Source organism: Electrophorus electricus, chromosome 17, assembly GCF_013358815.1.
Source record: "Electrophorus electricus isolate fEleEle1 chromosome 17, fEleEle1.pri, whole genome shotgun sequence".
Classification (NCBI taxonomy): Eukaryota; Metazoa; Chordata; class Actinopteri; order Gymnotiformes; family Gymnotidae; genus Electrophorus; species Electrophorus electricus.
Genome location: NC_049551.1, coordinates 17,787,694 through 17,812,713, shown reverse-complemented (window position 1 = coordinate 17,812,713; position 25,020 = coordinate 17,787,694). Strand labels below are relative to the sequence as shown.

Sequence of the window (25,020 nt, the reverse complement as noted above, 5' to 3'; positions counted from 1 at the left end):
ACTTTTATCCAAAGCTGCGTGACTTTGTCTGGCCAACTTAGATTTTGTTTTCCACCTAATTCACAATTTCATTTCAAACTGAAAAATAAACAACAAACCAGAATGCCTGTCCCAAGCTCTTTGGCCCGGTTGGTCATTAGTTACTGTGGAACGCTCCCTTTCCTTACAGTGTTTATTTGTTTTTTGGACATTGTCCAATTAAATCAGGGCAGGGGTAAGACTGACTCAACTGTGATCGCCATGGTTCTGCTATACACGGATGCAGCTGTAAACAAGGAGCCTGGCACAGCAGCAAACATGTTGGCAAGACCTCTAGGGCAGATTTAGCACAGCTTCCCACATTATAATTTAGCAGTTTGGTGTTGTCTATCTCATGATCAACTCATAACAGTTCCTGTTGTTGTAAACCTGGCATGAAAACTAGCCAAATTGCAATCCTCCCATGAGAACTGGCCAGTGGATAATTGGTCATTAGAAAAACTGTAATTGAAGAAAATGTGTGGAGGCAAAAAAGCAAAAAACAGTAAATGGAAAACTGGATAATGTTGACAAATGCAAAAGCAATATGATCATTTAAGAGGATTCTTAACATATCATAATTTATATCTTTAACCTGCTTTGTTGGTCCTTGTGGCCTTATTGCATGAGCTATACAAGGTTACTTAAAGAAATATTACCCAAAATAATCAAACATCTTGAATATTTACTAATTTCCTTATAGTACACTATTCTGTCAGTCATGGCTACTTTGGAAAGCTCTTAAGATAGCAGCAGTCAAGCCTCTTATAAAGAAACTTCTCTACCCTCCATGAGCTTTCAGACTTTGTTATAGACTTATTTCATTTTTATCTCAGATTCTGGGGACAGATCTTGCACAACAGCTAAGCTTGCACATGCATAAGGATCACATTAATGAAAAATCCAGAAAAAAGTAGAATATGGTGAATCTCAAGGCCCTCTGCTTGGACCCCTACTCTTTAAACTATACATGTTATTTCTTGATAGTTTTATTAGTAAACATGGCATTAATTTCCACTAGGTTTATAGGTATATATTGGTACCTAGAATTATGAAAGTTACTGCAGGGGCAAGTGTTTTCAAACAAATTTGCCATGGATTTGAAATAACCTTCCTGTCAGAGTTCAAGACTCAGACACAATCACAGTTTTCAAGTCTAGGATGGAAAATCTATTTGTTTAGTCAAATTAAATTTCATGTTAGATAAAAAGATTTATCTCCATATATTGGAGTTCATGGACATAGAGAATTAAGATAAACCGATATGTTGGTGCTGGTGTCCTACGGTTCTCACATGTTCACTCGGGTGTGCGGACAGTGCAGCATAAGGGTAGTGATGACTCAGGGAGTCCTCATGTTGTGCCACCTTCTGGCTCTCGCCACATAGCTAAGATGTTATAGCTAGTTCTGCTGAAGTCTCTGCTTTACTCTATTCATCAAATAGAACTGTGCAGTACATTCCAAACAAAGCTTCATGTTTCTTTTGCTTTTCCAAGCAGTACAAATACGCTTCTTGTCTCTTCTGAAGTTGATGCAGGCTTGAATTCCTGCTGTGTACCTTTCAGACCAGCTTTGCCATCATGGACCCTGTGGCTGTACCTAATGTACATATGCATGTGCCATATAATCTACTGATGTGATTAAAGTCTGTTCCTGGGTGTCATGGAGACTTTAGCCCATCACCACCTCCTTTGGTTCTTCTGCCAGACAGTATTTAGATGTTTCCTGTGTGAACTCTGACTAGAACTACTAAATGGATCTCACTGAATAATATGAATTCTATATATGTATACTAGAGTTTTTAAAAATCTTACCATGTTGTCATACGTTTATAACATGTTAAAGTTAAAAGCAAAAAGCAACTGTATTCATTATCTGTTGTTATTTTTGCCATTGTGTGGATCCCATGCCCTTCTGAGCCTTGGTTGCTCTCAAGGTTCCTTCCTCCTCCTCTCAGGGAGTTTCCATGGTTGCCTTGCTGATTAGTGACCTGGACCGGATTCTCTGTATAGATGATTTCTCTAAAGATGTTTTGTGATGTCATACAAAGGGCTATAGGAAATTAAAAAAAAATTAAAATTAAAAAAAAGATAATTTAATTTGAATTGTATATCTATTGATTCTTTTCAGTAATCCTTACCTCGCACAAAACCTAGGAGAATTAAAAATGTGAGGGAACACTAAAGTGCTGAGTCTGTTTCTGTTGCCAAACACAAACACCTCACTTAAGAGAGATAATCTCACATGTTCGTGCATGTCTACAGACAAAAAAGCACTGAAAGACCTTTCATGGAACAATAGCTTTTATCAATAGGGTCTTTTCCTTGGGAGAATATCCTGCTATAGGAAGGGTGTTGATTTATGGTCCAACACAAGGGGAGATGTGGAATGTGTTAGTCAGCATTTCTTTTGGACTTTGGCAAAGCTATAGAATGTCAGTTTAATTTTTCTGATTGTTCTGTATAATTAGGCATTGATCGTTAGTATTTTTAAAGTTTAAAAGTTGTAATTAACATAAAACATTTATTACTAAATATATAAATGTCCAGTAACTGGAACCAGTCACTTGGTTATAAATGTTGAGTAAATAATGAGGATATTACATAATTTTCTGTTCAGTAGTTTCAGCAGTAAAGCAGAACAGTTAAGCATCAAATCCAACTGAACCCTTGCAAGGTGAATATCACCCCAGACTTTTGATGAGAGTATCTTCAGAATTAAAACTTAGTTAACATGTAATGTGTAAATTGTCCTGCTGATAAAGCTGTTTAAACATTACTGCCTGCGTGCAACACAGTTGTTTCTGTTTAGTCTCTGAGTATGTTGTGTTCCACCTTTCCACCTCGGCCTTCCCCTTTCTGAACAGCTGTGCGGGACAATGCAGCACAAATGTGACATAGCTCACCCTTTTTCCTGTATTTTTCCTTTATGCTTCCTACTGCGCACGCAAAAGCAGAGGAAGTCACATAAGGTGTACTGTAGTAGCTGTAACGCCATATTGTGTCACGATAATCGGGAACATAGCATTTACATTTGGATAAAATAATTATTCAGAAACATTTACATTTTTACCATTCTAGTCATGTTCTAACCAGGTTTTTCACAAAATCGTGAAACTGATTAAGTATTTTGACTGATTCGCCCATTCAGTAATGTAAATATATACATACTACCCGCTGTATAAAACATGTTTTGTAATTTACTTTACTTTTATAACCGTTATTAAACCGATATTAAAGCATCTTATTGTATAGCCTAGCATTTCCTAATAGTTACTATTTAACCAATAAAATATTTATCATTTGTAATCTTAAGCAATTTGCAGTCTTATGCATATTAGCCTAGTCTATGTTTGAACGATTCTTTTAAGTCTTCATAAGAAATTGCGCCTTTTCCCCTCAGTGAGAAAGAATTGCAGGAAGACTGTTAAATAGCATGTCTATTGTCTTCCTGCAGCTATCTACCTCACCTCATGATAAATCTCTTCTCACAGAGTGCACTTTCCCGTTGTCTGTTTTCGTCCAGCTTCTCTGCCTTTTCATTGGCCAGTAGAAATCGCTGTGCAATTTCATTGGCCAGAGACGGACCTCTTTGTTGAAGTAGAGTATAATTACCTGGCCCCAAACGTCGCCACGCAAATGTGTCATGGTGTTCAAATGGTCTCGACCGCTCCAAAATTACTTTGTTGAGACGACGAACAGTGTAGACCTTTTCTGTTGAATAGCAAAGTTTGGGATCTCCGGATATTTGAAGACTAATACCCGTCAGTGCAAAGGTCACTTTTTTGTTTAAAGGAGTTAAGAACACTGCAGAGATGATTTCGATTTGTCTCGAATTTCTTGGAATGGGTCTGAGCATCATCGGAACGCTGCTGGTGATGGTGGCATGTGGCATCCCTACATGGAAAGTGTCGGCATTTATTGAGGGGAACATCGTCGTGGCGCAGACCATCTGGGACGGGCTGTGGATGTCCTGTGTTGTCCAAAGCACGGGACAGATGCAGTGCAAGTTGCACGATTCGGTGCTGGCCCTGTCCCAAGATCTACAGACCGCGCGCGCCCTCACCGTTATCTCCGCTGTGACGGGAGTCCTGGGATTGATGTTAACCATTGCTGGCGCGCAGTGCACCAACTGCATCAAAACAGAATCCACCAAAGCCAAAGTTGTCAACGCCGGCGGGGTGATCTACGTGATCTCCGGTCTTTTTGTTTTAGTGCCCGTGTGCTGGATGGCCAACAACATCATTTCGGATTTTTATAACCCTCAAGTTCCCTCCTCGAATAAGAAGGAGATTGGGTCCGCGTTGTACATCGGCTGGGCCGCGTCCGCGCTGCTGTTCATCGGTGGAGCGATACTGTGCTGCTCGTGCCTAAATGATGGGAAAGCCTCGTATCCCGTCAAATACGCACCCACAAAAAGTCTGACACAAAATGGAGACTATGATAAGCGAAATTACGTGTGATGACAAGACATTTTGATGAACTTTTATGGCAAGCAAAATGGCAAAAGTAGCCTCATATCGAGGCATCATGAAGTAAAAGTAAATATAAGACGAGATATTGTAAAAGTTGCCAATGGTCCAGTTTGCGTGAGATGGCACAAGGTCCTCAGAGGCCGGGAGACGGTTAAGGCCACTAATTAGACACGGTGTGCAGTTCAACAGTCTCAGTCAATACTGGCTTTTGCTTTGTTTATTCATCTACAGACTGTACAGTGCCTTAGCAATAAAACAAACTTTAACTGTTTTAATAATATAGACATCCTCATTTTACATTTTAAATTTGTTAAACGTCCTTCATACGCGAGTGCACATTCACTCTAAATAAAAAGGATTGTACAAATTGCAATTGTAATCCCTTTCTAAATAAAGCATTGTAAGCATATCTATCTATGGGTGAACTATGTATGTATTTGAATGAATTTCTTTTGTAATAAAACTCTTGTAACTTTTGTAATAAAACACTTGACCTGACCGTGTCTTATTACACATCTATCAACCTGAGATGCAATTTTTCGATAAAGCAGAAATATTCCCTTGTTTTGGTAAACCACTGGGCTACTGTTTAGGAAACCTGGCCAGTTAAAACCAGAGCAGTAATCAAGGTTTTTCCCACGACTTTAAAATGATCGTAACTTCGAGAAAGGAAATAACCTAAGTCGATTCTGAGCGGTGCTGCAGCCACACGAGCTTGCGTTACTTACCGCGAGTGGGTGGCTCAGCAGTCAAGACTCGCGCGCTCTGCTCGAGAACGTTTGCCGCCTGAAGGATGAGATATTTCACGTGGAGAAAGCGCGCGAGCAATCCTAAACTGGTAGACCGATGGGGTAAACCTCCATAGCGCGTGTGAACACTGCATGTGACTTACTTCAGTGACATTGGTGCAGTGACTTCTACCCTCGTTCCACTAACAATTCGATACGTTTAACCCAGTGACTGTTAAAAGTTATGGCGCCTCTTCCCAATTTGCAGACATTAGCAAGCACGCCAATGAACAAATTTCCGCACGGAATAAAAAGAAACAGGTTTTCGCATACAAGAAAAACCTTTTCCTCTCCCTTTGTAGTGGCAAAGTGAAGCAGCTCGTTATATACGACTAGCTTTGAGAGTATTAACTTACAACCCACGAGATTTTCACATTACAGATCTGTTTATCAGCACCATTATAACAATTTCCCTAATATTTAGTAACCACGATAGTTATCATTTTTAGTGATTTTAATTAACTATAACCTTTATTTGGCTGTAGAGGTATTTTACCATTCAGACCAAGTACAAGTCATTTCAGTTAAAGTATCAAGACATGTTTGTGGGCAACGTTTGTTGTACTCCAAAAAACTCACCTCCGCGAAGTGATTCTGACTAGTGTTTTTAAAGTCACATTACCTTTTAAGGGCTATAAACAATGGATAACGGATATAATAACGGATGCGAAACTCTTCATGGACAGCAGCAAGCCATTTTAAATGACATTCTACATATATTCACTTGAAAATAGCCTTGTTTTTTATATAAAATCCAAATGACAAATGTGGAATTAGTCCCTGTGAAAAAAGCAAAGGCCATAAGCTGTGATTTATTAAAATCAGTTTCTTAATGTATTCATGTATTAATGAACAAACATTTTTTGAGCTAGCCATAGCAACAGTCCTTCGGCTTTCTCAGTATTCAGTAATATCCTGGTGAGGTAATCTTCAGCTCCAACGATCCAAGGCATGGGGCACAGGTACTTTGCTGCCCTCTTGTGGTAAGAACACCACCACCTATATGAAACTTAAACAGGATCCCGTGACTCCTCTTCTGGCACTTGATCAGTCAACCTCCACATCAGTCAAATCTCCAAAAAACAACATTGACAATCTGGGCAACCCAGGAAGAAAGTAACCTTGAAGCTTGTGCCTCTAGTAACCAATAGCGTACTAGAGTCACTTGTCATTTGAAGGTCCAAGGCATTAAATTGTTGTTATCTAAGGACATTTACGAGTTGCTATGCTGATGTAATCATTAGGTTTAGGGTGATTTTGTCATCAGCTTCTACTACTGATATTCCTTCAAAACCTGATTTGCAATGACTAGTCTCTGAATCTCACTGGTTCCCTCGTAGATCTCGGTGATACGGGCATCACGGTAGTGTCTCTCAGCAGGCATGTCTGTTACATAACCCATTCCCCCCAGTACCTGGATGGCCTTTGTATTGACAAGAAAGAAGGATGAGATCACTTCATATGCAATGACATGCTATTAAACGTGTCAGCCTGTAGAGAGCGCTGCCAATATGTGCAAGTGACCATGCCAGTGTGGTGCTCTTACCTGATGGGACACAAACGTTGCTGCTTCAGAGGCAGAAAGCTTTGCCATTGCAGCCTCCTGCAACAGAGAGAATTAAGGAAAATGAGACAGGAAGTCCAGGCACAAATAGTTCTCATCATACTGTCTCATATGAGTACACACACACGTCCTCTTCATACAGTCCCCCAAGTGTACACACACTGTCCTTATCATACTGTCCTGTATGTGTACACACACATTCTCATCATACAGTCTACTATGTGTAGACGCACGCACACACACACACACACACACACACACCCTCATTATACAGTCCCGTATGTGTACACACAGGCACATACAGGGAGGGAGTAGCTGTTAAAAGGAATGTAATGGCATGTGATGGCAGAGCAGCTAATGAACTGGCCTTGGTGTAAGGTTGCTTCGCGTCTCGTAAAAGAGCAGCTCTCCAGGTAAGAAGTCGAGCGCTTTCTATCGCCACTGCCATGTCTGCCAATTTGAACTGGAGAACAGTGTTAAAAACAGATTTGCCTCTTCACACTTCATCTGGTGCTGCAGTTGCTGACTGGGAGGTGTAAGATTGCAGTGAACTAAGGTGAGTTAGCTCAGTTCAAGAAAACACTGCCTGCGTCATGATTTCTTTGTGTACTTAAAACTGAACAATGGATTAATCTCAATTTCTAAATTTGACAGAACTTTACATTTGATAAAGGTTACTTAAGGCTTTAAAACTACATTTGGTTTATTGAAGGTTCATTTTTCAGGCCACCCACGTTGCTAGGGAGATTTTTCCAGGTTTCCCATAGCAACTGCATCATTTTGATCTCATAAGTACTGATGCCGGTCTCTAAATATTGAGTAGGGTGGCACTGGATACTGCAATGTCAAAAGCTTTAACAAATGAAGCAGATCTTTGGAATGGACGCCATGCACCTGTATGGCTTGCATCTTTGCAATTGGTGCTCCGAAAGCAGACCTCTTGTGAGCATAGTCAGCAGCACAGTCCAGAGATGCCTGGGCAATACCAAGAGCCTGTGATGCTATCCCAATACGCCCACTGTCCAGAGTTTGCTGTGGGAAAAACCAGGACAGCTCTCATAAAAGAGCAGTTACAACAACACACACACATACACAAACAGCCACTGTATGCTACATACATACATACATACATACATACATCTGTATATATGGAATTTATAGCACAGCTAATGAAGGACATGTGTCTCAAATCCTTTTACTCTGAAAACCTTCTGTACTACAATACACTACACTGTACTACACTTCAGTTAGTCCCTTGAATCTTACACACACACAAACAGGAAAAGTGGATTGTTTTTATTCTATTCTTATTTCTGAAATACCAGTTGAATAATAAGGGGAAGATTAGTGTGAATCACCATGGCGATTTTAAAGCCCATCCCACACTGGCCTAGTAAGTTGCCATGTGGGATGCGGCAGTCGTCCAGAATGAGGTTGGCTGTGGAGGAGGCTCTGATTCCGAGCTTATCCTCCCTCTTCCCCAGAGATAATCCTGGATGAGGCATAGGCAACAGGAATGCACTGATTCCCTGAGGAGACAGAACACAAGGAGTATTTCAATAAAAACAACAAATTATTAAAATATGTATTTAAAAAAAAAGTTGATTAAAAGAGAGACACATTAAAGTCAGTTGACAGCATCCTTAGCCATGTCTCCTAGGCATGTTTTGTGTAATTTTGTTTCACTTATACATGTATTGGTCTTTTCCTTTGACTGTTGCTATTTCAGTTTGAGTTTTATATATAACCACTTCCAATGTATGCTATTCCTTGTGGCACAGAACCCACTACAGATGATGCCCTGTGCTCATATTTCTTAGAAAGTTATTGCTGATACTGGACCAGCCTCTCTTTCAATATAGTTTGTTTATTTAGAAACTAAATGCACAGAAACATTTACACCACCACTTTCACAGCAAAAGCTGATAATAGACTTCTGAACTAAAATCCATAATTTTTTAGAAAGCAAAAACACTCCTAAAGTGAAACTGCTGTCCGCTACTTCTACCTTGTGTTTTAAGGTCTTGTCTGTCGTGGCTAAGACGACAGCGGCAGACGCATCATAGCTGTTGGTGATCCAGGCCTTGGTCCCGTTCAGCACCCAACAGTCACCCTCCTGCCGTGCCATCGTGGAAGCCGCCCCCGCGTCACTGCCATTTCCTTACGCAGAAACAAAGAACAAACACACGTGGAAGAGAGTGGTACATTCAGAGTTTTCAGTAGTTCTAAAAGGTGCTGGTTTTAAAATGTGAAACCTCCATTTACACTCTGCCAAATGGAACACAAAAAGACCCTGCAGAAAGACAAACAGGCCTTCGAGATCTTTGACTGCTGGGTTTTACATTATTAAGCTGCTCATTCAGTTTAGGGTTGCCAGACTGTTTTCCAATTTTCCTTCTCCTTTCTCTCAGTAGAGAAACTGATGCAGAAGAGTATACCAATCAAACACCTGCAGTCCCATCAGAACCAAGGCACTTGCTGTGATGGTGTGATTACCAATAATCACACTTAGGTATAGCAACGACCACCATTCTGTATCTCTGTTAGTATATTTTCTAAATCATGGATATTTAGATTTGCTTACCTGGCTCACTCAGGGCAAAGCACCCTACCCTCTCCCCCGTGGTGAAGGGTGTTATCCACTGTTTCTTCTGTTCGTCTGTGCCAAACTTCAGAACTGGGCCCAGGTATAATGACTGAAACACATCAGCTTGAATGAGCTCCACAGCATAAACCATTACTAATGGTTGTTGGCAACAAACAAATTTAGTATTTGGTGTCTGTTCGACTCATTTCATGAGTATAAACAATGCAAATCTTTTTTGAGGTTATGTTTGATTAGATTTTGTCTAAAAGTAAGGAAGCAGGTTCCTGCATCTCTGACAGGTATCACGTGCATGTCCTACTCTACAGGAGGGCCTGTTCTGATTACAATAAATACAGTTTAGCAGAAAATAGAACATTTCTGTTTCTGTTCAAATTGCTGTTCTCTCTCTCTCTCATTATATATATATATATATATATATATATATATATATATATATATAAAATCATACAGGATTTGTTTTTGACATGGAGAGGCTGGTTAATATACTTATTACACTTGTTCCTTTTAGACCCATCTGAATCCACCATATGTGAGTCAGTTTTAAGGACTGTGCACTCCCATGTCTGTAATGATTCTAGTGCATTTTACCTACTACAAAATGAACAGTAGAAACATTTTGCACAGAAAATGTGTGTGTGACTACAGACAAGTTACTGATGAATTTAGACCAAATCTAAGGTTCCTGGTTCAAAATAGTCCTGGATAGATAATGTTCATTCATATTTTATATAGCAATATTGTTTTACAGGTTAACCAGTGAAAACTACATATGGTACATGGAATTAGCAACAGCAGTCAACCCAAGTACCCCCGGCTCAGCCTGGGCCCCGTACTTTGACTCACATTATTGACACTGACGATGACCCCAGTAGACGCACAGCCTCTGCTAAGCTCCTCAACAGCCAGGCTGTAGGCAAGGTAATCCATTCCAGCACCCCCAAGACTCTCTGGTACCTCCACCGCCATCACACCCATTGCTCCAAGCTCCCGGATCTGCAAAAAAACATAAATAAATAAATAAAATAAAATAAAACAATAATAATAAATAAAGCTAAGTAAATCTGAAGAAAGTGAACATACATACTGCATGTTCATAGATACGACTTTCTTTGCTTTTCCTCCAAAATGTGAACTTTTCCTACTTTAGCACTTTTTGTACATGAACGCAACATAAATAAAGCCTTTATATTGATACATGATGGGGAGAATAACGTGTCTGAAGGCATCTGGAAAGAGCTGTCTTCACGAGTAAACGCCTACATAAAATGAGGTTGATGTAAAGCCTGATACCTGCTTGGCTGGAAAGGTGTGGGTTTTGTCCAGCTGTCCAGCAATTGGGGCGAGTTCCTTGTCTGCGTAGTCGCGACACGTCTGCCGCAGCATCTGATGTAACTCGGGCAGCGCTGCAAGCTGAGTGAGGGAGCGAGTGGCACAGCCCACAGCTATGCCCAGTGCCGAACACACTAACACCAGCAAGCAACACGGGCAACGTTAAGGTATGATTACAGTGGCTGCTCTGTGTGTGTGTATGTATAAAATCAGAATTAATAGTTACATGTCATATAAAGTATAGTTCGGTACTATAATATGTATGATTTCAATCAGTACAGTTTGGTTATGTACTACTACAGAAGTAGGTGAAAGGTTGCCACAAACTGAACTTCTACTTGTGGCCGAGAGAGAGAGCGTGCGATCCCAACAGGGAAATAATGTTCAAAATATTTTTAAAATATAGCTACAAAACGTTAAAAAAGCGTTGCATAAACAACTTGGCAAGCTAGCATTTAATTCCATGAGGTTTTGGTTTAAAAACCAACAAACTAAACAAAATCACTCGCAAGCTAACACGCAATACTTGTAGACAGCTGCTAAGCTACTGCAGTTATCTAACAACAGAACAGTTAGAGAATAATTACACATTTATCAGCCAAGTGCTGTAAAACACGATTAACCGACTGATTCTGCTGCGAGTGTCCATTTAATACAACTGACGTTATCATGTAGACTACGTACCGCTTTCAATCACAACTATGTATTAAGTTTAATTTACTATTGATACTATTAGCTTTAAGTGTAACCGTGCAGCAGATGACCAACACGTTACCCTTTTTTACCGTTTATTACTGACCTTTCCGAGCTTTGAAAAGTGCTGCCATGTTCGGACCAATCTTCTTCGTCCCTCTTCGAGGCGTGTAAGGCAACATCGCTGCCCCCTACTGGACATATGTGTGTAGCGCACGACTACACGGCCACTAGGAAGGAGACTAAACGGCAGCCTATGCAATGCAGAGGCGACCAATTAGTTTAAATTAGGTTTAGGGTTATGGTCACCCCAACCATACCCAAAGAAATCTGTCAAAATGAACCACCAAAAAATTGTTATATACCAAATTTGCTTATTTATATTTGTAAGAAACATAATACTCTCTAACCAGACAATTATGCCATCCAGAAAAAAGATGGTAATTGCATTTTTGTTTGATGCACATTAACTTTATCTTCCAGAACACCATTTCTTAAGGTGGAACAATTTTTGATTGTTCTTTATATTTGACAGATGGAAAGATAATTTAAGGCATACTTTATATATAATATTTTACTTTGGTGATATTGATTACTTCCAGAAATGTACAACTCTGGAAATGCAAGATACAATAGAACACTACTCAAGTGTATTGTGATGCCATTTGTTGATGTGTATGCGTAAAGCCCTGCTCTGAGTACAAGGACTTTCACATTTGTTGACAAGGATAAACCTAATGAACCCTTGTTTAAAACAAAAGAAATTCATCTTAGAAAGTCAGTTTTCCAAAACGTTTATTACTGAAACCATAAAAGTGAGTGAGATGTCTGATACAATTTTTTTGCCAATCTGTTCTGAGAGAGAGGGAGAGTTGGAAGAGGGAGTTAAAGGTGGCATGAGAGGGTTAACTGCGCTCCCACAGACTTTCACTGCGTAGCTCCAGCAGAGGGACTGGAGGAGAAGCAGCCATGCTGGTGAAACTGCATGTCCCTCACACGGCGGATGGACTGAATCTGAGGCTGGAAGGCACAAAAGTCATTGTAGTGTCTGTAGTCACCGCATTCAAACAGGTACTGGTAGCCTCTGTATCCGGGATACTGGTATCCCACCCAACTGCAGAAGAAAAAGAGATTAAGAAAGAGGTTAGTTAAGAGGTTTAACATTAAGAATTAAAATTATTCTGTTAGTATTATTAATTATTGTACTACAATCTGTAGGCCTCAAACTCTTGAAAAAGACTCTTTTTATTCAGAGTATTATAAATATTTATTATTTAGAGCTAAATCAGTAATCAGCCTCTGCTTCTAATAATTGGTGAATCCCTTTGTCTTCCCTCTTTTATGTTACATTCATGCACTCATTTTATTTTACACTGATTCTGACTTCTATTTTGTAATCAGTTGCTCGCTGGTCAACACTTGGCTCTTGGTGATACTCACGCTCCACTGGGCACTTTCACGCTGCCCACTCTGTTACAGAAACCATGTGCCCAGAGGGTGGGGCAGTCATTTTCCTGGATCTCCATCTTGTTGCCCTGGAAGTCGCACAGCTCATACAAGCAGATCTTGTGCTCCACGGTGTCCTGCAGCACAAAGGCAAAGTGCTGAAAGGTAAAGCCTGTTAGAAGCGACGCAGGGCCCATGCTACGCGTGCCGCAGCGCAGCCCTCAGTGTTACCATGTGTACGGGTCTGAAGGACACGAGGCAGTCACTGCGGTAGCTACTGGTCCAGGAGTCCCAGCGAGGATATGCCCCCTTCTCCAGGATGAACATCTCTCCACGGTAGTTCGCCTGCTCAAAGGCCACAAAGCTGGAGACAAGGAAAAGGTGATTACAAGATCAAAACAGCAGGGAGGTAAAAAAAAAAAAACTAAAAAAAACCCAAAACACATTATTACATGAGCAATCATATCGTCAACCAGACTCAGAAGAGGAGAAGAGGAAGAAACTTTAAGAATGAGGAATTCTGCTGCCTAACCAACCATATTCAATGCTGTTACCATCTGCTTTATACTATAGGAGAACTTTTATAAATCCATTTTTAATAATAATCTTCTAGACAATAACTTACGGGCCACACTCCACAATGATACTGCGGACTCTGTCCATGCCACAATCACAAATGTTAGTGCACTCATTTTGGACCTCCATCATCTTGCCCTGGAAGTTCTCCTTGCTGAAGAGCTTCATCTGTGGGAGATGGAAAGTGTAAATAATTTATTTGATAAGGGTCCATTTTCATTTGTTTCACTTTTTAAAGTTAAAGTACTGCTGACATGTTTTTATGAGAATTTTATCTAAACAGCAGATGTCTCTCCCTACAGTGTGGTGAACTCAGCAGTACTGTAATGCCCTTTTTAAAAGTTAGTGTAAAAATAATAATTCTGGTTATTACTCTGGTTGGGGAAGTGTTCAAGCCAAAGCACTTACTCTGTAATTGCCCATAGTGGTTTCTCCAGTCTTGGTTTTCTTGCTGGAGGTAGCCGCAGAGCCAGAAGTTCCCTTCTCTTTGGCATCAGTGGCCTGGCTGGTGGTGAACTTGGCAGTCTGAGACATGGTAAAGGGGTTGAAGAGTGTCTGTGGGAGAGAATAAAGGTTGTGGGACTTTGTGCATGCCCTCCTAACATGCACAGTGGGCCAGTATGAGGTCAGAGCCATGTGAGGACCTGGTAAATTGTGATGGAGTTGGTATGGGTCATCACTGGATTTGGGCTTCATTTTGGAAATGGTACTTTCCATTGCACAAATAAAAAATAAATAAAATTAAAAAGTTCATTCAGAACAACTAAATCATCTATTACTTCCATAAATGAATGAGACCAAGAGTGACTAGACCCCCAACTATATAATGACTGGGAACAGTGTTTTGTTTTGTTTTGTTTTGTTTTTCATTTTCTGGCCTCTTACCTGCTGGAGTACAGCTGTGCTGTGACGAGTTAGCTGGTTCCTGATGCTCCCTTATTCCAGTGTCCCACCTTTTATACCCTGGCACGGGGAGTATAGAGAGGCTTGACATACAATAAAAACACCCCCGTCATCAGAGTTGGTTGTGCTAAAGCCATGGAGTCGGCCCACTACCCAGCATGTAAGCACTTTACTGAGAATGAAAAGCTCTGACAATGGCACTTTCCTGTGTGCTAGTGCTGTATGCCACAGGTTGGACTGGTGGATTGTAGAATCTTGATTGTAAAAATCCTGTGTATATCTCAAAGGGAAATAATGACCTGCCTCCTAACAAGGTTACTACAATAACAGAAACATACCACTAACAAAAATTATAATTTGATTGTTCTTTTCAGAGAAGAGTATGATGTTTAAACAGATGTATGAGGTCTAAATAGATGTTCATTACATTCTGAATTGTTTTGGCCTGGTGTTGTACATGTGAAGGATGGTGAACACCTTGAGCACTTGTTGTGACCAGATATACTCACAGAAATGAATGCTGCAGGGGAGAGTGTCAGAACAGAATTTAAACACTTATAGCAACAGTATTAGTAATAATACTGCACACATCCTGCATTTACAAACATATATATAAATGCAACTAATAATAATAATAATAATAAAATCTCACTGAATCATCTCACAGTTTATATTTGTTGTCTTCAGTATTATGCCAACTGCCTGTTGTGTGCTGGGTTTTTTTTGTTTTGTTTTTTAATTATTGGTAAAAGCTGTTGAGAAGTGTCTGCTTTTAGGCAGTTTTAATACAGTAAGATCACTGCAAGCACTGGCGTGCACTGAGCAAACCCCAATGTGATGTGGCCTGTGGAGTGCTGGGTGGAGTGCCAACATGACCCATGTCCCCATGGGTCCCCACCCCAGTGCTCCACCATCACACGCCTTCATGCGGACCTTACGAGGCAGTTCACTCTCTCAACATGCATGCATGCCCCTTGTCCAGGCTAGCATGGAGGCTCCGGCCTGAGTGTAGGGTGGTTTTGCACTTTTGCCACTGTGCAGGTCAAACCCCACCTTTGTCATGCACGTGCAGCCTGCCCCTCCCTCGCTGCTGAGCTGGGGCTTTTGACCAGGCCCTTTGCCAAAGGAGGCTTTAAAAAGGTTTGTGCGCGCGCCAGCTTTCACTCTCTCATCAGGACGTCCCAAGGGCAGCGAAACGAGGTGAGCTCCACCCAGCTCTCTGCTCCACTCCCCTGGTGTGTAGCCACTGTCCGTCCGCCTCACACATATGTGCATTATGCAGCCCAGGACCTACACCCAGATGGAGTGAGTGACGAGCAGAGTCTAATGCCTTTAGTCTCACTTTGACTTTGTGTAGTTCCTGTTTGGATCTTTAAACAGCTCGCAAACACTTCCAAACATGCAAAATCCCCACTGTTGAATTAACACTTCCAGTGTTTACTGGTGTCCAGCTGGACTTAAGCAGACACTGCAGGTGTTGTTCTACACCGAGGACGTTCATTTAGGAACTTGTTCTTGTTTAGCTATTGAGGTTTTCGACATCAAAATCAAGCTAAACTGCTTTGTCATGCATGTTCATACTCAACTGAAGTACTGATTAATTGGTGACCTACATGTATATTGGTATCAAAGTATAATTTAGAAAGTATGGGTAATTTCTAAATCTTTCTGCTTGTTTGGCATTCATGTTATTGGGAGCATCCTATTTGTAATGTGTACATACTGCTGCTCTCTACTATTGTGGAACCATTTTTTTGGGTCAAGCTATCCACATTTGAGCATGAAATGGTGCTATCTGGTAATTTATGTTGGAATATTCCTTAGTAGTGATGAGATCACTGACATAGCAAGAACATTTTCCATTACTTGTTTACTCTCTTTGCTTGCATTACTAAATTACATGCTTCTTTAATACAGGCAAGATGACTCACCACTGCACCAAGTTTTCGGGCCATTGGAAGGTACGACCCGATTAACACACAGATTATAAATGCTACATTTGTGATACCTCTGTGGAATATCTGACCACTCTTTTCCTAACTGAGCATAAAGTAAAACTTACTGTTTCAATCTAAATTAAAGATGTAATTCTTCATGCTGTGATCCATTTATTTCACATCTGATTAGTCATAGCCAAAATGTGTCTTCATCCCAACCACTGTCTTCCAGATTATTGTGTATGATGAAGAGTGCTTTCAAGGCCGGCACCATGAGTTTACCTCTGAGTGTTGCAACGTAATGGACTTTGGTTTTGAGAGTGTCCGCTCACTGAGGGTACACAGTGGAGCGTAAGTACATGGCTCATCTGTTCAAGGGGCAATGAGTCATTTAGCCATTTATGGTTGGGTCTACCACCACATTAGGAAACTACCTCTTTGACTACAGAGATGGTAATTTCCTACACCATAAACTCATAATAGCAGCATAATAGAGGTATACAGTAAAATATAAAAAGCATGCATCCAAATGTTTACATCTACAATGTGTTTTGTTATTAGGGAGTTATGCAAGCATGACTTGGGAGTTAAAATGCAAGAACAGTACATTACAATTTCTAGCTTGCATATACTGATGGTTTTAAAGCATCGGCTTGGTTTTCTCCTAATTAGTACCTATCCACAGGTGGGTGGGCTATGAGCACCCATTGTATCAGGGCCAGCAGTTGGTGCTGGAGTGTGGGGACTACCCTCAGTGTGATGCCTTTGGAGGAAACAATGCTTACCACATTGAGAGGATGACTTCCTTCAGGCCAATTTCCTGTGCTGTAAGTTTTCTAAACGCAGCCACCGTTTGCTTTCAAGCTATCAGATACACAAACATTTCATCTTCGCAAGCCATATGAACCATGTGAACAGTTAGAGGAATTTGGAGGATGTTTTCTCTTCTAATCACTCTTCTGCCCACTAGAGTTGAATGGAATATTCCTGTAAATATACAATATTTCTTTGACAAACAACAAATATTTATTTTTACCAATGCAGAACCATAGGGAGAGTAGGATGACAATCTATGAGAAGGAAAACTACCTGGGATGCAAGGGGGAGCTTAGTGATGACTACCCCTCGCTGCAGGCCATGGGCTGGGGCAACACTGAAGTGGGCTCCATGCGTGTTCACTCTGGAGCGTGAGTTCCCCAGTCCTTCACCTATAAACTGTCCTTCTTCTCAGCTTCTTCCAAAAATAACAATTTTTCTTTAGATAATATGAAACTAGCACTGCTTACTTTCTCCTTTTCTCTCACCCTCCCAATTTTACTATACTCTACTCTCCACACCTTACTCATAAATGCAGGTCATAATTTGCCTTTTACTAATAGGTTTTAACACACTACCTGGCCAAAAAAAAAGTCACCACCTGGATTTAAGTAAGCAAATAGCTAAGAGCCTCTCATTGGATAATTACTGCAGGGGTGATTATGTTTCAGCTGGCAACAAGTTATTTAACCCTAACTGATGCAGTGAGTAGCTTCTTATTTGTTAAACAACCATGTCGAAAGACACATCCTGTGGTCATAGAAAAGCTGTTCATGTTTCAGAAGGGTCAAATTATTGGCATGCATCAAGCAGAGAAAACATCTAAGGAAATTGCTGAAACTACTAAAATCGGGTTAAGAACTGTCCAACGCATTATTAAAAAATGGAAGGACAGTGAGGAACCATCATCTTTGAGGAAGGAATGTGGTCAGAAAAAAATCTTGAATGATCGTGATCGGCGATCACTTAAATGTGTGGTAAAGTCAAATCATAGAAAAACAAAAGTAGAACTCAGGGATATGTTTAATAGTGAAAGTAAGAGCATTTCCACACGCACAATGCAAAGGGAACTCAAGGGATTGGGACTAAACAGCTGTGTAGCCTTAAGAAAACCACTTGTCAGTGAGGCTAACTGGCAAAAACAGCTTCAATTTGCTAGAGAGCATAAAGATTGGACTCTGGAGCAATGGAAGGAGGTCATGTGGTCATGAGTGAAGAAGAAGTCATCAGTCCAGATTTACCCTGTTCCAGAGTGATGGGCTCATCAGGGTAAGAAAGGAGGCGGCGGAAGTGGTGCACCCATCATGCCTAGTGCCTACTGTACAAGCCTGTGGGGACAGTATTATGATCTGGGGTTGCTGCAGTTGGTCAGGTCTAGGTTCAGCAATGTTATGCACCCAAAGAACGAGGTCAGCTGACTACCTGAATATACTGAACGACCAGGTTATTCCATCAATGGATTTTTTTTTTCCCGATGGCACTGGCATATTCCAAGATGACAATGCTAGGATTCATCAGGCTCAAATTGTGAAAAAGTGGTTCAGGGACCATGAGACATCATTTTCACACATAGATTGGCCACAAGAGTCCAGACCTGACCCCCACTGAGTATCTTTGGGATGTGCTGGAGAAGACTTTGCACAGTGGTCCAAATCTCCCATCAATACAAGATCAAGATCTTGAAAAATTAATGCAACTCTGGACAGAAATAAATGTTGTGACATTGCAGAAGCTTGTGGAAACGATGCCACAGCGAATGCATGTTGTAATCAAAGCTAAAGGCGGTCCAACGAAATATTTGGCCAGGCAGTATATTTCATACTGGGTTTGTAATTCTAACCTTTCTTTTTTGTTGTTGTTTTTTATCATTATTACCACATGATAGATTTGTCTGCTACCAGTACCCTGGCTTCCATGGATTTCAGTACATCATGGAGTGTGACCGACATGCTGGAGAGTACAAATACTTTAGGGAATTCGGTTCCCATTGTCAAACTCCTCAGATCCAGTCCATTCGTCGTATCCAGCAGTAACTTACCGCCACTCAACTCTCATCTTACACATCATTGCCCAAATCTCAATAAACTGTTTTTCATAAACTTAACTGTTTACACAACTGGATTTAACAATAACATTAAATTTTTGTTTATAACATTCCATTTCGCTACTTGATTTCAGCTTGATAACTGAAATTCTACTTTTATCATAACCTAAATAAAATTCAAAAACAATAAAAGTACAGAAACTGTTCAAAAGCAATGTCTGAGACTTCTTATTTCAATCTTTTTTTTAAATAAATGTTGAAGGAAGAATGCAGACAACCTCTAGTAGCGTCCGCTGTAGTATATCCACGGACGTGTGCTGTAGAGGACAGTGAAACAAAGTACGTTTTAAAATCATCCGTCAGGGGGAGCCATGTCACCAAAAGAAAGGCCCACCATAGTCTGTAAAATAGGCCTACAGTCCGTTTATAAATTAGCATGTAGACATCAAAGAACAACGTGTCAATAATAATAATAATAATAATAATAATAATAATAAACAGCATAATATGTATTTCACCAAAAGGGATTAAAGTATTTTCTGAGGTGAGATGATTTCAACCAAGACCTAATTAGGACGGTAACAAAATCTAAAATAACATGAATGCGTTCCAGTTATATCGTCTTCAGTGAAACACGGTGCTGTAAAGATTTACTGGGTCGATATGGCGCTGGTAATTGGTGTGCTCCTACTCTACAGCGTTCCAGTGCCGTGTTTTACAGCACAATGACGCTGAGAGGAAGTGGAGAACCCAGGGTCTGCAGGCAGTCGTAAAACCTACTTCACCGCGAAGGGAGGTTTAAGATAGATCTTCTAAAAACTTATACGAAAGTGAAGTCTTAAGATACCCTCGTCTGGGTAAGGAGGCCGAATATCGAGGGGCACTTCTTATTAGAAACCTAATAATCGGGCTCAACGAACCGCGTGTGAGATCGGACAGATTTTGTAAACCGCTGGACTTTTTCAGCCCAAATGCGGATGCGTTATGCTAACGACAGACTCGGGGATTTCGCCAAGATGAGACGCAAGAATACGAAAAGTCTATTTTTGTTTTTTGATGAACATGCACTGAAAGCTGGATGTGTCGTAGTATAACGTGTTATATCATCGCAGAACTTAATTTAATCGCGTATTCAGCCAACAACGAGAACATAATTTAGTTAAGCTAAGCTAAGATAGCTACTTAGCCAGCTAAGTGGCGGGTATCGTTTTTTAACCTAACCGTGCCATGAAAATGAAGTTCCGCAGGAACTTGTGGCTTTAGACTACTCAGAGTTCGGCCATCCCGGGTTTTAGGCACTGTTGACCACGCTTATTATTATTTTTTTAAATGTAGTCGATTAGTCGGTTTTACATGTGCTGACACTCGAGTTTGTTAGCTAGCAAGCAAACGGCAGCTCGCGGCGGCTCGGTCGCTGTAAGGCTGAAGCTCGCGGAGCGTCGCGCTTGCTGTCTCGCGGTCTCGCTCGCTTGCCTGCCAGTTTCCTTTTTCAGCGCGCCCTCCTCTTCCTCAGGTAGCCGCGCAGCAGTCATTTAAACCCATACCTGTAGCTAGTTTGGTACCATTTTGTGGAAAAGACTTTGCAAAACTGTTACTGCAAAATATTGTACATTTAGGTACTAGGGTGTCAGGGCAAGACGGATTTCCAGCTCGTGTGGTCGCTGATTTTAACCGGTCACCTCAGGGAACGACACCGTGTGGTAAACGAGCAGCGAGTTTGTCTGTCCACTGTCACCAGTTAATTCGGTTTTTAGTGGCAACACCGTCCTTTTCACAGTCAAGAAAATGGAGAATTGGTAGCCGGTTTGCTATTGTAGATGTTTTAGATGAAACGGCTAATTAGTCCGATTTGGGGAAAGTTTAGTTGGTGACTGCTGAATACTCAACTCGCTCGTCTCTCAGGATATAGTTAAGCAGGTCGTTTCGCATCGATGGCCGATATCGTTATGCTTACTAGATCTGGTTGGTAGCCCACAGAAATCGACCATTCGCTTCATTTTTTCCAGAGATGTGCTCCAGGCGGTAAGAGAACAGTTACTGGTAGGTTGGCTGATAAATTTGTGTCTTTAAAAAATCGCTGGAAAATATTTCTAAATTATCTTGGCTCGTAGTGGTCGTTCGTTTATATTTTCCAAGTCCCTGTAACGAGCTGGCTTGCTCTTAATTCTAATCACGGGACTTCACACGGATTTTATTTCGTCTGTCAAATTTCAATTTATTGTGCGTTATTTTGCACATCTGTTTGATTTTTTATGAGGAGAGCCGGACGTTAATGGAGGGCTAGCTGATGCTGAGTTTATGACGGTTACTTCGGCTAACTAACAGGATATTCATGTGTGAATGTACGTTTGCCCACTTAGCTGGATTCTGACAGTCATAACCAGCAGGTGGGTCCTCGAAATTAGCTCACTGAACGGAGGTAGGGAGCCAAGCAGAAAATAATCCAATCAATATTTCTACCCTCATATCCAGCTACAATCGGTTATGAAATTTACTCTCGTGTTCATGCTGGCTACAGTTTTTATTCTTGAAAAGAAGCCGATAACCAGCCGCCGCTGGCCGTAGATACGCGGTTTCGTCTTCGTAACTGTAAATCTTGGTTTATCACGATGGCTGTTTTTTGAGATTTGAAAATCGAGAGGAAGAAGGCTCGACTGGATGCTCGCCCCAGACTCCCGCATCGCCGCCGTTGTGCTGTTTTTGTGTTGATTCCTCTGTCTCCGCCTGTCCGGACCTTCCCGCTGGTTCTATATCGGCTCGGTCGACCCGGGGCTGAAGATGGCGGACCTAGAGGCAGTGCTCGCCGATGTCAGCTATTTGATGGCGATGGAGAAGAGTAAATCTACTCCAGCGGCCCGGGCGAGCAAGAAAATCATCCTTCCTGAACCCAGGTAACCAAGATTTACTCGACGTCCACTGTCCATTACGCTTCCCGTTTACTTTCAACCCCCCACACTGTGTTTTGTCTACACATAGTTAGCTTTGGCTGGCACTATAATGATTGGCTTAACAAATAGGATGTACCGTTGAAATGAAGCTCGCTGCACGCTAAACCGATGATTCAACCTATTCGCTGCCTCTATGCATTCAGGTTCATACTTGAGCTCAGACCAACGCGAAGGCCTATTGCACGATGAAAGGAAGACAGCGCTTGCTTGACAGGATTAATGATTGTCGCCAATTTGCACGGTTACTTTTAAAAGTGCGCATTTGGATGCGACATTGGCCTAGTAACGGCCTAGTGACCCTTTGAGTAATAATTATATCACCTGTAGATGTCTTACAGTACGGGTTGATATCGTTTCTCACTGTGTAGATACATTAATTTTCTTATGCATAGGGAACACGGTCTGCTTATACATCCTGGTACGAGAGGATAGCTTTATATGCATTTCATTCTCGTGAAATGTCCTAGCCATGTCAAACAGTGATTGTATTAATTTGACTTTATTTACCTTCAGGCCCACTGAAGCGAATGTTAGATCGTGTGCTTAAAAAATGGTTGTGCACTTTGGAAGGAAGTGTCAAAAACATCGCTGCATACTAGGGGTGGGAATGACAGTTTTAATGAAGGAGTACGTATCAACACAAGTGTGGGGATGCAATACACCAGTGATATAATCAGATTTAGAGGAAGTATGATGTAGCCTAAAAATATACAAGGAACTGCAAGACGATACATGAACTGTTGCTACCAAAAATGTATAGCAAGCTAAATTTCACCTAAATCCCTAAGCTGTTTCTCATTTTCATAAAGTCTAAGGTACACTTTGTAAAATTCAGATTTTTACAGACAAAACCAAAGATGGGGCATTACAAACCCAGAGATTCTGATATCTAAAGATTTTAGTTAGTATTACTCTAAAGTGTTGTTTTGGTGTTGTGTAAAACCTGAAAGGGGGGGGGGGATTTGTCACTGTGATCATGTACCACTGCACTTCTTCCCTCAGTAGAGGGTTCTGCAGCATTGAGACCATCGTACACGTGGTTTCTCCGGAACTACGGCCCCCGTGCCTAATTTATGGTGTCTTACAGGATGTGCTGACAGATTAGGGGAGGTTACAAGATTGTTTTTGCTTTGTAGATTTTACAAATTGCCAAAGGATTATCAGTGGCATGATGCAATGCAAACTGATTCCACATGTCCGATTTAAAGCTGCTTAGTGCCCTGACTGGTCTGGTCTGTACAGCTCGATGGTTCGCATCCTCCATCTCTGACTGCTTTAGCAAATCGCCATCACATTGCAGTATGCAGTATGCAATATGCAATAAAAATCTACAAAATATAAAAAAAAATGGTTTGCCTCCTGGCTGTAGTCTGCACAGGTACTGTTTAAAGTTCACCTTTAGTCATTTAATTAGTCAGCATTTTCTAGCTTGCTTGTCTGTATGGCATTGTCAATATAAATCATTGCTGAACAGTTTCCTTTTAGGAAATCTTAAGAGTCCTAACATGTATTACCAGTGTGTTGGCAATGTATAGTAGTAATGTATAGATAGTCCAAATTGGCCCCTTGGATGTTGGAAGAATTGAGTACAATTAATTGTTTGGTTAGTGATATTGTGGATAATTTGATCTAAAGTGGTGACCAAGTCTAATATACAGTACAAGGGAATTACTCTAACAATGCATATGTTCATACCATAAATCTTTACAGAATTGTTGCTGTCACGACAGACACCACCGAATGATGAATTCTATTTATTTCTAGATCTACAGTCCTATCGCTAACAATATACTCTCATTTCTCCAAATGTATTTGTGTACATCAGACTAAGTTAGAAAATGATTGTTCTGTGAACTTATAGAACAGTATTTTCCCTGAGCTGATTCTTTCTAAAAGCTGTTCATGGTTCTGTCCTAAAACTGCCTCAATTTGTAATTCAGATTGAGACCTGCTCAACAGTCAGCGTTAAGTGACATCCACACATTAGGTAGTAGGTTTGGTATGGGGAGCTAGCGTGGACGTCACGGGCTGTATGGGGCCTGTGTATTTGCCACTTCTGTCACTGGAGCTCGATCTACCACTACCTCTTGTTAACTATTTAAAATGTTTCAGTGCCACAAGTTCTTCATTTGTCACCTCGATAGCAGCTGGTATACAAACACACGAGTAAAATAAAGGACTAATCGGACTTGATGTATCCAATACCAATAAATTCAGACTTGCCAAAATTGGCTCAGGGCCTCCCTAGTCCAAACTGACCCATTGACTTTTGCTTCTCTACTTGCCTCTGGTTGCAGAAGCCTGCACTCCTCTGCATTTTGGACAGCCCCTCATAACTGTGTGTTGTGTGTCCTGTATCATGTCCGCATGCTGATTCATTTCAAACTTAAGCAAGGCCTTTCACTCCAGTTTGCTTCCTGGGAATTGTCTCTGCTATTGGTTAATCTAACTTGCTTTTGCCAAGATCATTACCAGCCTAATGGGTATAATAAAAACACTAATGCTATTAAGCTATGCACTTGTTTACGTGTCACTGGTTATACATTTAACAGGCCCGGATATGTTCTAGCTTAAAAAGACTTGTTACAGCTTCTCATTGTAAGCTGGGGGCATTGTTGACACAATTTTGTCAAACATCCTGTGGATAAGTAGTCCCTTTTGTGTCCAAGTCATCCAGACTCCTGCTACATACTATAGATTTTCTTACATTACGTTGCTTCTGGATAGCTACAGACTGACAAACATTTTCTAAAAACATTGTCAGTATGTTTTAACAAAAATACTGTGCATTTTCTATGATGTTAAATTTAGTAAAAATTGACCATACACAATTTGTTTGAGGCTAGTTCTTGTTGGTATCTTTAAGCGCAACCCCA

General features: G+C 40.9%; 5 protein-coding genes across 8 annotated transcripts in view; 3 read left to right on the top strand and 2 right to left on the bottom strand.

The window, feature by feature from the left end:
- Positions 1-3,646: 3,646 nt before the first annotated feature.
- Positions 3,647-4,985, top strand: cldn5b (claudin 5b). Its single transcript, XM_027019437.2, has one exon. It carries the CDS (start codon positions 3,833-3,835, stop codon positions 4,478-4,480), a length of 648 nt encoding a protein of 215 aa, XP_026875238.1. The 5' UTR covers positions 3,647-3,832; the 3' UTR covers positions 4,481-4,985.
- Positions 4,986-5,961: 976 nt separating this feature from the next.
- On the bottom strand, positions 5,962-11,678 carry acads (acyl-CoA dehydrogenase short chain). Of its 2 annotated transcripts, XM_027019428.2 has the most exons (10): positions 11,581-11,678; positions 10,743-10,915; positions 10,296-10,445; positions 9,429-9,540; positions 8,853-9,004; positions 8,203-8,373; positions 7,739-7,876; positions 7,212-7,307; positions 6,827-6,883; positions 5,962-6,703 (listed from the first exon to the last, which is right to left on the bottom strand). In XM_027019428.2, the coding sequence occupies exons 1-10, from the start codon at positions 11,654-11,656 to the stop codon at positions 6,554-6,556; spliced, it is 1,275 nt and encodes a 424-aa protein (XP_026875229.1). In that variant the 5' UTR covers positions 11,657-11,678; the 3' UTR covers positions 5,962-6,553. The 2 variants fall into 2 exon arrangements, with proteins under 2 accessions (XP_026875229.1, XP_026875230.1); XM_027019429.2 differs by lacking the exon at positions 7,212-7,307.
- Positions 10,896-19,344, top strand: cryba4 (crystallin, beta A4). 3 transcript variants are annotated; one of them, XM_027019430.2, is made up of 8 exons: positions 10,896-10,948; positions 12,413-12,545; positions 12,954-13,085; positions 16,317-16,360; positions 16,569-16,687; positions 17,022-17,163; positions 17,381-17,523; positions 19,038-19,344. In XM_027019430.2, exons 3-8 carry the CDS (start codon positions 12,959-12,961, stop codon positions 19,183-19,185), a joined length of 723 nt encoding a protein of 240 aa, XP_026875231.2. In that variant the 5' UTR covers positions 10,896-10,948; positions 12,413-12,545; positions 12,954-12,958; the 3' UTR covers positions 19,186-19,344. The 3 variants fall into 3 exon arrangements, with proteins under 3 accessions (XP_026875231.2, XP_026875232.2, XP_026875233.2); XM_027019431.2 differs by lacking the exon at positions 10,896-10,948 and having other exon boundaries at positions 12,501-12,617; XM_027019432.2 differs by lacking the exons at positions 10,896-10,948; positions 12,413-12,545; positions 12,954-13,085 and adding an exon at positions 13,216-13,301.
- On the bottom strand, positions 13,261-15,014 carry crybb1 (crystallin, beta B1). Its single transcript, XM_027019433.2, has 2 exons — positions 13,905-15,014; positions 13,261-13,664 (listed from the first exon to the last, which is right to left on the bottom strand). Exons 1-2 carry the CDS (start codon positions 14,211-14,213, stop codon positions 13,542-13,544), a joined length of 432 nt encoding a protein of 143 aa, XP_026875234.2. The 5' UTR covers positions 14,214-15,014; the 3' UTR covers positions 13,261-13,541.
- A 599-nt stretch (positions 19,345-19,943) lies between the features above and the next one.
- grk3 (G protein-coupled receptor kinase 3) overlaps positions 19,944-25,020 on the top strand; it is a 36,083-nt gene continuing 31,006 nt past the window's right edge. The window contains exon 1 of the mRNA XM_035535533.1: positions 19,944-22,087. Within this exon, the coding sequence (XP_035391426.1) occupies positions 21,975-22,087 (113 nt within the window). The 5' untranslated portion in view covers positions 19,944-21,974. The remainder of the gene's footprint in view (positions 22,088-25,020) is intronic.